This window comes from Bemisia tabaci, chromosome 4 (assembly GCF_918797505.1).
Source record: "Bemisia tabaci chromosome 4, PGI_BMITA_v3".
In the NCBI taxonomy this organism is placed as follows: Eukaryota; Metazoa; Arthropoda; class Insecta; order Hemiptera; family Aleyrodidae; genus Bemisia; species Bemisia tabaci.
Window position 1 is genome coordinate 6,372,887 of NC_092796.1, and position 10,465 is coordinate 6,383,351.

The following is a 10,465-nucleotide window of genomic DNA, read 5'->3' on the forward strand; positions in this document are numbered from 1 at the left end:
AAGATTTTGGTCTTGTTTTTGTTTTCTCCTCCATAATGTAAACATGGCACGTCTGAAGTCTGAAGTTTGGAGTTGATTATTCTGATCTTTGTGGCATTTGTATTGAGCTAATTTTCAAGTAGCAGAAATGGAAACATCCTTAGCCAGGAAATTATTCTCCTTTTCATATTAATATTAGAGTGCGAAGTGTTGTTTATTTTTGTGTCAAAATTGTAAGAGTCGAAATCTTTTGATATGGAGGAGTCAACTGTTCTTATACTACTATCTTTAGTAATGCTAATTGGGAGCTACTTAGTGGGGTCCATCCCCTTGGTCATGCCCATGTCAGAGGTAAGGAGTCTCCTTTACGCTCACTGATTTTTCAGTTTATATTCCTCAAAACTCAGTATTCTCAGTTATCCTGGAGTAAGCCCCTACACCGAACGGCCCTCTCTCTGGCACCTCTCTGATGCAATATGATATGCGTACATAAAATTAAAGTGACGATAAATGTTAGCACAGTGCTTTAGGTGCTCACCTATAGCTTCATACCAGCTATTATGTGCGGTAGCTTTGAAATAAGGACTTGAATTCCAACTCTTTTGATGTTCCTTACGTCCCAGTCATGGATCAACTAACAGCTCCAGTAAATATTGAGAAATCACAGTTATAACAGGCCTACAGAAATTATGACTCAACATCAAGGAGGTAGATAATGGGGCCCTAGTTTTGTCTTCCAACTGCCCTGTAAATATTCCTAACTCCTTGTCAATGGAATCGTACAATGAAGCGAAAATCAAATCATTCTATCTATGGTGCTATCTGTATCCATGTGTAGAATTTTTACGGAATGCTGATTCTGTGGTGGTTATTCTGAGATTGACATTAGTCTTAGCACATGATGGACAGGATTTATAATGTTGCTTGCAGATTGTGTGACATTTTAAGGTCTGCTTTTGCTTCATCAATTCTATACTTAATTACTTACCTACTTTAATATAAGTTGTTCCCTCTTATTACTAAAATAAAAACTGAAAACACCCACACGATGACTTCAGTTAATTTAAATGGGGAATCATTAAGTGCCTACTGCAATTTGAATTGTTTGAAACTAATTAATGATAACTCACATATCATGAATAGAAAGCTGTGTATGCTCCTCACACTCTTATGAAGTCTTTGTTTTCTTTTTTTCTCTTTAGTCCAAAATGCAAAATGTGTCTGTATTGGGCGCTGGCTTACTGGTTGGAACTGCATTAGCTGTGATAATACCCGAAGGAGTGAGAGCCTTGTTTTCCTCTGTTGGAGCACCTGGTTTGTGAAGCTAATCAATTCAATTTCTTTAAATTTTAAATCCTAGAGCCTACAAGATCAGTTTGACATAATTTTCATTCTGGCGGGCCATATCTGTTTGGCCTGGATTTTCCCAGATGAACTTGTATTTTTGAACTCTGCATCAAGGTATGGTGAAGTTTGATGGTGAAATATTCCTAATCATGTATTTATAATCATGTTGGAATCAAGGCGAAAATCTTATGACATCAATAACTGCAAATTTTTAATGGAAGTTTCTTTTTAATACGCAAAGGATTAATTTTGCAATGGTTTTTTTTTGCAATGTAATGTCACTGTTTTTGGGGAAGAAACCTAATTGCTGAAAAACTCAAGATTAAGCAATCAGTACTATTGTTCCAAGAAGTGTTGAATGAATATTTAGACACCAGAAATGCGCAAAAATGTTGAATCTGACCAGAGTGGTGACTGCTAATTTTATATTTCATGCTCAAAATATATAATCCATTAAGAAGTGCTCTTAAGTTTTAGTTTTTTTTTCTTCAAGTAGCCTTTTTACTAATCCCGCTCCATTCCTACATTTTATTTCTTGTATACGTTATCCCTACACGATCATGTACCTCAATAGAATGCAAGAGACCTTTGTTTCTGTCAATAATATTGAATTTTTATTCGAATTGTACTAAAATTTTTCACCTGAAAAATGGAGCCCTGAGAGTACTTGGTAAAATGTTTTGAAAAGAAGACTAAGTCCTGTTTACAAAGTGGATACGTTCAGTTACATTTCTTTGAAATGCTTTTCGTAGTTTTGGAAGCATAGGTTGATCGCTAAAATTTGCATATTTTCGGATCAAACCAAAGAATGTGTTATATACATGTCTTTTGCATGCTCATCTGTGCCAGGATTTTCTCTGAGAAAGCAAGAGTTTGATTTAATCACTTTTGTCTCTCATTCCAGAACTGAAACATGCATCTCCAACTGACCTCAAATTAGAAGTCGAGACTACAGATTTACACTCGCTCATTGGAGTCTCCCTAGTTTTAGGCTTTGTCCTAATGTTGCTAATAGACCAATGCTCCACATCTTTTACAAAAGGTATGTAATAATTTTGATTAATTCTCCTTTTAAAGTTTCGGTACAATATCCAACGAATAAGACCAATCTACGCAGGTCAGCCATAAGGCATCTCTTTGTGATCCACTTCCTGCCTGGAACCAGAACTTCTTCATCCCAAAATGATCCCATGAGATATGCACTAAAACTAACTGCCATCACCCCGCAGCAGTGTCTCAGACTTGTGCACAGGAATGACTAGCCTGTGTGGAATTGTCTTCACATTGAAGAATCTTTTAGCTCTAATAATAGGAGCCGTATGTTCGTCTGTAGTTTTTCTCTGGCATGACAGCATGCCTTTTAGGTCTCTTGAACTTACAATAGAATCCATTAAGGAATCTCCAGGGGACGAACACTCTCTCTATCCATGAAGGGAGGGAAAGAAAAAAAACAATCTTGGAAAAGATTCATCCTGAAGTGAAAGGCAGTGTATTTTCGGCACACAATTTCTCCAAAACCCTGGGAATGTTATTTTAATAGGTAGATATTCATTTTTGTGTCATGGGTAAACCCTGAAACGCAAGAAAAATTTCTTTTGCCCAGGTAGAACTGTAGCAATGTGAGTAATAACTGTGCAATGCAAAAAAGCACTTTGGCCCTAAAACCTCATCTAGGTAATGGTTTTTTTTTTTTTTTTTTTAATAATTGTTTCCATCTTTTCTTTTAGATGTAGAATCTGGAATGAATATAAACAATAAAGGAAACATGACAGCGACGCTAGGTCTAGTTGTTCACTCTGCTGTTGATGGTGTAGCGCTTGGAGCTGCAGCCACGACCACTCACACAGACGTAGAAATGATTGTTTTTGTGGCAATCATGTTGCACAAGGTATTTTTGAAGATTTATATACTTAAGTCATTAAAAAACACTTGAAATTCATCCTCTAACCATAATAATTCCCTTTAACGCTATTTTCTATTTTTATTGATATAACAGCCAGATCATGAAATTTAAAAATAAAATTGTTGTAGTGTGTTTGGGTAGTCGATGAAAGGACTACGCACAAAATACTGAGAAATTTTTTTTGTGATAATCCTGACAATCTCCATAGTAAGATGAGCTTTTAAAATCAAACTTTCTGTGTGCCACTTTCGAGAAAATTGTGTCTGTCAAGGGAATTTTTCAGGAATGTAACTGGTGTTACTAAGCGGAAAAGTGGCACTATTGCTGAGTCAAAGATGTGGAGCCTTTTATTTTGAACTGAATCTTATCTCTCCGGCCGGTGCAAGGGAAGGAAAGAGGAGCAAGCTGTTTGATCACCTACATTATTTCGCTTGATTATGCATATAAAGTTTCCAAAAAATTCACATTTAGACATCGGTGGATTTTGACACCAAGAAGCGGAGGGGCCAAAGGGGGGTCAGGGGGTCTCTATTAGAAAATGCTTAAATTTGTTAACCATTTAATATGCAGTTTGAGCCAATTTTGCCATGAATAAGCACCAAAAGTAAGCGTTTTTCCCTCTTCTCCCCTCTTTCCTTTCCTCCATTGCAGAGCAGCTGATTAAACTGCATCAATCGAACGATTAAATTGGGACTTGTCAGCATCAGTGCTACTTGGCTCTTATTGGCACAATATTTAGCTAATACTGCAAAAGTCTACATCTCTCGCTCTCTCTGCAGTTTAATTACATTCACCTACCTCTCAAAAGTTCCCCAAAAATAAATCAATCATTAAATGGATGTACTTCTGCCAAACAGAACTATGTTCATTAAGGCATGAGCCCTGAGACAATATGTGCAGAACAGCGCTCACGTCATAATGCACACAGTTCCGTTTGATAGAAATACGTCCAAATCATCATTATTCTTTAAAATTCATTGTGATAACGTCACCTTCCAGACAAAGTATCACAAGCGCCAAGCGATGTTTAAAAATTTCCGCTGCCATTTTATTTTTTTACTGAGAAATTTTTGGTTGAATCTGTTCGAAAATTTCACTAAATTTTATCGGCAGCACAAAGAAAATTCGGTGTATTTTTCGGATAGCTTCGTTGAACAATTTCTCTGTAAAAAAATATAATGGCGGCGGAAATTTTTAAACGTCGCATGGCGCTTGTGATACTTTGCCTGGAAGGTGACGATATTGTATCCTGTCATTAGAATTATTTTTTATTTTATCTTTTTTTTGTAGGCTCCAGCTGCCTTTGGTCTAGTTACTTTTTTACTTACTGAAGGTGTGGACCGGAAAAGAACGCGGAAGCACCTGCTAGTTTTTTCACTCGCAGCTCCTTTGATGGCTCTTCTTACTTATTTTGGCATCGGACAGGTATGCATTTCTCCTGTTCTACTGAAGGCGTATAGTAACAACTAAAGAACCCCACACAGAGCATGGGGTCAGCGGCTCTCGATGAAAATCGATGAAACTTTAATAGATTGATATAAAGTTCATAATTAAGAGAAAGCCCAAAAATTAGCTCACTTTTGCGAGTAGAAGCTGAGATATTCGCGATTGCACCCAGACTATTTTCTGTGCGGCGGAGGTAAATTCTCCGTGTCGCCTTAACTTGCTTGAGCACTTCGGCCAGGAAACCCCCTCTCCTCACCAGGTAACTAAGATGTCGCATTGTTTGCACTCACTCCAGGACGCTCCGTTCGGGCTGTGCGATATGGAGTTCCCTGCCTCTCGCACCTCTCCCGTGTCGGCGCCGTAATCGGAAATGTAGTTGCTGAAACAGAATTGGCAGATGCGGGGAGAGGGAGGGAATGCGGCATTCGCACCGGCCGAGCGCATAAGCACCTATCTTCACGTGAGTGACGTGTGGTCTGATCGAGAACGCCTAACAACGAGAAGAGAGGGGACCCGGAATCCTTAAGCCATGCTGCGGCATGATAGAAAATAGTCCGGATTCAATTGTAAATATCTCGGCTCCTACTCGCAAAAGTGAGCTGATTTTTTGGCTTTCCCTTAATTATGAACTTTATATCAATCTATTAAAGTTTTATCGACTTTCATCGAGAGCCGCTGACCCCATGCTCTGTGCGGGGTTCTTCATTGAATTAAGTATTCTTCAAAATTCAACTAATTCAACTGAAAGGAGCTGAAAGACTCTGTTAAAATCACAAGAGATCAGAATGTTAAAAGGCTTTTTCCTGAAACGATGTTTTTTGAACTATGAATATCAAATAGCTGCAACTATGTTTGATTTGAAATATTTGATCGTTGCTCCAAAATAATTTTTTGAAAGAATCGACTTTTTCAATATTCATACTTAATCCTGGGATACACTACTGTATAACCTACTTACCGACTCTCTGTATCCCCAGAAATTGAAAAAATGTAGAAACTCACCAAGCCCATTCAAATTGGCTTTTGCAAAAAGTGTTGTCCTGCGCTTCAATGAGGACCCAAAAAGTGAGTGTTTATCCTCATGGGTTATCTGAAATTTTATTTTTGTTTCAGGAGGGAAAAGAGACTCTATCCTCAGTTAATGCCACAGGAATCGCTATGCTGTTTAGTGCAGGCACATTTTTATACGTTGCCACAGTGCATGTCTTACCTGAACTTACGCTAAAAGCTGGTGGACATTTTCGGTTTCAACAACTTTTCTTTTTAATTTTAGGCACCTTACTCCCTCTCTTATTAACATCAAATCATCATCATTAGCTCAGGGACAGTTTTAGATTTGTTTTAATTTCTCAAGGTTTTTTAAAAAGTTTTGTTAGTTTTCTCAATTTTGTCATCTTACATTTTCTTTTCTTTTTTTCCACACTACTTAAGTCCAATAGAAGGGCAGTATTTGGAGACTGTAGTGTTTGAACAACAATCATTTTTAACCGCATTGTATGCCCAATTGATACGATACAATCTGTAATTAAAGTTACGAGAGCCCCTCAGAAAATGAGATTTGTCATTCATTTTTCACTTTCAAAAATAGTACATTTATTTAGAGGATGAATGATTCCAACTTGCCAAATCTATTTCTATTTTCAATTTAATGTTGGCTTAAAATCCCCATATTTTCTCTTACCATCTCCTTTTGCGTCTAGAAATTTTGTGGAGAAAAAAGTATGCCATTGAGATGGTATGTATCGTATTCAGGGGAAACCAATTTGTAGAGCTACAAGATTAAAAACTCTGAGTCCCAAATAGTCAACAGCAGAAGATTACAGACAGAAGCTGAAGATATAATGTTGTTAGTTACTTGTGGGTATATATGTATGAATGTGCAGTTTGCAAGAAAGTTTGCAATGCATTTGCAAGAGAGGAATTTTGACAGTCGTTTTAACTCAAATGAAACGTATCATTCAGATTTGACTGAGCCAAATATTTTTTTGCAGTGTGCAAACCTACTTTGAAAACCCTATTGCATTTTAAGACTGAATAAATAATTATTGGGTCACAAACATAATCAAGAAGAATAGATTAATCTAAATCTTAGAGAGGAAGTATTAAGTGTATAACATTAATACACATTATTTGATGTAAAATTTTAATTGCAATACCTATCCAATTGTCAGATATTTTTCAAGAGGAGTAAGACACAACTGAACTTGTTTTTTACAGTGGAGATGAAGCATAATTCGATTAACGAGACATGAGCATTGAAATTAAAAATGCCTTCCTTACTTTGATACATTAAGTGTACATATTGAATAATATCTCGTCTGAAGACTTTATGTTATGCTCTTTCATAAATTCTTAATGTAGCCTTGAATTCTATCATCGTACATAAATGTTATTTGGTTTTCCTCGTACTAAATGGGTAATGGGTCATTAGCACCCATTATTTATAGTTTATTTTCTGAAAGCACAGAGTGAACTAAGTTTCTAGGAATTTTTTCAGATTCTGTATGATCATAAAAGACAAAAAAAAAAAAAACCTTTGTGGAAAATGTCAAGAACGAAACTCGTTTGAAATTATACTTTTGAAAGATTTTGATGATGTAGCCAGGTAGGGGAAACAGTGTTCGTTTATGGCTGAACTCAGCTTCAAGCCTTACTTCATCAATTTGACCGTTGGCATTTGATTGGTCAGATCTTTGTTAGCTGTTACTCCCCTTAAAACTGATATCTTGAATTTTTTAATGAACTGATTAGTTCTCTCACAAAATTTTATCCACAAATAACCGAATTACAACACTGCAAAAATTCCTTGCCCGAAGAATAGTTCATAAGTTATTATTTTGTCTTTAGTAGGATATGGAAAGGGAAAAGATAAATTGATTATGTTTGATCAGGAGCCCTTATTCTAGCAAAGTGACATGTAAGAAATCTAATTACTATAGATGAGAGAGCTGTTTAAGTCAGGGGCAGATAGGCAGGCGGGAACACGGAAAAATCCTGTTCGGCCAGTCGATGACTAATGTGATTGATTTTGGACCGGTTTACCCCCTCGCACTGCAAAAAAAACCAACTAAAATGGGTGGGTATTCCTGATCTCTTTTTTGGTGCCAGTCTGCCCCTGGCTGAAGTCCTTTTGTAATCCATACTACCCTTTCCTTAGCCTGATTTTACAAGGATGAGGTTATTTATCTGTGATCCCTAAAATAGTGGAAAATGCAGCATTGGCACACGTTTATTTATTTATTTATTTTTTTTTAGCCTTTTAAATCCATTTCTAGCTCTGATGAACGTACTGGGTTTTTTCATCCTTTGAGTGGGAGCATTCATCATTTGGAGCCAAAAATTTCTTATCACATCCCTTTTTCCTGTCAAGCACTGCTAGCAAAGGCAAATTTTGTACAAACTCAATTTTATGATTCTAGCCTCATTCCTTCTGCCAATTATCTCCAAGAATCAAGTTCAAAATGTTGCATTATATTAACGCTTATTTATTTATTCATAAATTTACTCATTAATTTTCTCCTTCATTTCATTAGTTAGTACAATCAGTTACAAAATTTTCCTCCTCGGAAGTAACTGCTTAGTTCGAAAGTATACATTATTGTATGGAGATAGTTACATTTGAGTGTAAATTTTTCAGATACAGTAATGGCCCGATTAGCCAACAATTTGTGGCAAGGGTTGTTTCGGGTATTAGAAAAGTCAGATAATCAAAACTACCAATGAAACACCAATGAAAAAATGCTTTCACAGGTTCTGTTTGCAATGGACTTTGTTGGTTAACTAGAGCGTCATATAATCGGGGCATTACTGCACTTTTCTAACTGAGTACTTCAATGTTAGGAGGCTAGATTTTAAAGAGTAATTTTACATCTAAGGGAGCTACCTCTCTCAAGTCAGTTTGTTCCTTGTCGCTTATGCCAGGCGTAATTTCTACTTTTCTAAACATTTTAATTTTAATTTGTGCTTTCTGTGATGCTGATGGTTACTTTTACTTGATATATTAATGCCCCACCCCTCTCCAATTTTTTTTTTTTTTCCAGTGTTTCACTTGGATATAACACTGTTTTCAGGTAATACGCAATGATTTGGCACTAGTTTGAATAAGATTTTTCTACCCCCCCCCCCCCCACCTCCCTCCTGTTGCTTATAAGCAGTATAGTTCATTTCCTCTTTTGATTAATAGCTGTTGTAATTATTATTTTGTATTCAAATTTTTTGCCTATTTTTCTATTGACATTTGCTAGAATTCAATTGATTTTCTTGAACTTTGTGATAATTTCAAATTGAACTTTGTTATTATCTTGTTTCTTCATACTGTTTTAAAGTTTGAGAAGAACCAATCATGCTTCTAAGTATTCTGAGTTTTTAATTGGTTCTACATCTTAAGTTCACATCCTTACAAGTTTTTTAATCCCAGTTAGTTTATTCCTTTAAATTCTCATCAAGACAGATGTAGCTCATTAAATGTAGCTACCTTCTCTGTCATTCAAATCACAGAAATAATATAGGAACCTAAAATGCAAGAAATAAAAATACGAACTGCCAATGTTCATCAAACATTCCATTCATTTTGCAATGCCTCATGTATGGCTAATTACGAAATATTCATACTTCAGAATGAAATTATAAAAACCAAAAACTGGCAACTTCATTAATTTTGAATATTCCAAAGTTGATGGGTTGCACATTGTCGTGAATGTTTTTTTTCCTTTTTCAAAAAAAAAAAACATGATGATTGTAGCTAGGTATTTGTTTAGGTGTAAGGCCTCACTTTTTTTTGTTGGTTTTTTGAATGATTCTGTTGTGCAATAAAAGTAGGACTTTTATGCAATTCTGTTACTTGAGGTGAATTATTACCCTCCAGGTTTTAGTTTGGCATTTTAATTGGCTGAATGACTAATTCAGCAAAAAAAAAAGTAATGCAACATACTTAATGATGATTAAAGGTTCTTTAAATTTTTTAAATTGTCTTGAATTGCATCTGGGTATTATTGCTGTTTTAAAGTACCTATGAAGACATCGAATTTGTCAACTTCAAAATTGTTATCTTTCTCAATTAAAATTTTTTTCATTTTAATTTTAGTGCCGATTTATTATTTCTCAACTAAACCTTTACTGAAAAGCAAATATGTAGTAGAATATTATCATCTCAATCTTCAAAAAATAAAAAAAAAGGTTGATAGATACTCAATTAATTTAATCAACTGGAGACAAGGAAATAATTATTGTCCAAAAACATACACTCAGGTAAAGGTTTTTTCAGAGAGAATTTTACCTTCTTGAAAATGTGCATGCCTGTCTCAAGTTGTTGGTTTAACATCTAGTAATTTGAAGTTGGTGCTTAAAATGTATTATTTTCAAATGCTTTGTAAAATGTTTGAGTATTTAAAAAGTCTTCCTATGTTTCATACAAGCGTTTTAAAAAATATCTTCACACTCCCCTAAAATAAATTTACTCTAAGAAGGAAAATGAGCAGAATGCAAAATGGACGTATTTATGCTAAAAGGAACTATTTGCATAGGGTTGGCATGCAACATAGTTCCTTTTAGCATAAATACGTCCAAATATGAGTTAAAGTTGAATTAAGTAGGTAATAGACTAAAAACTCATGTCTAAGTTTTATGAAAAAAAAAAAAATATCCAACAAGTTTCAAAGATGTCTGTCCTCTTCTTGGTGAGAGACAGTTCTGAATGAAACTTCAGAAGCCGACTGCAGGAGTTCTCCAACAACATCAGATTTTGTTAGTTTAATTCTTGTGTTTTTAGCTTAGGTACCTACCACTTCCAAT

General features: G+C 35.4%; 1 protein-coding gene across 1 annotated transcript; it reads left to right on the plus strand.

Annotated features, from left to right (window-relative positions):
• Positions 1–41: 41 nt before the first annotated feature.
• Positions 42–9,752, plus strand: Zip102B (Zinc/iron regulated transporter-related protein 102B). Its single transcript, XM_019052373.2, has 6 exons — positions 42–330; positions 1,182–1,293; positions 2,231–2,368; positions 3,054–3,214; positions 4,520–4,654; positions 5,789–9,752. The coding sequence occupies exons 1-6, from the start codon at positions 235–237 to the stop codon at positions 5,990–5,992; spliced, it is 846 nt and encodes a 281-aa protein (XP_018907918.2). The 5' UTR covers positions 42–234; the 3' UTR covers positions 5,993–9,752.
• The last annotated feature ends 713 nt before the right edge of the window (positions 9,753–10,465 follow it).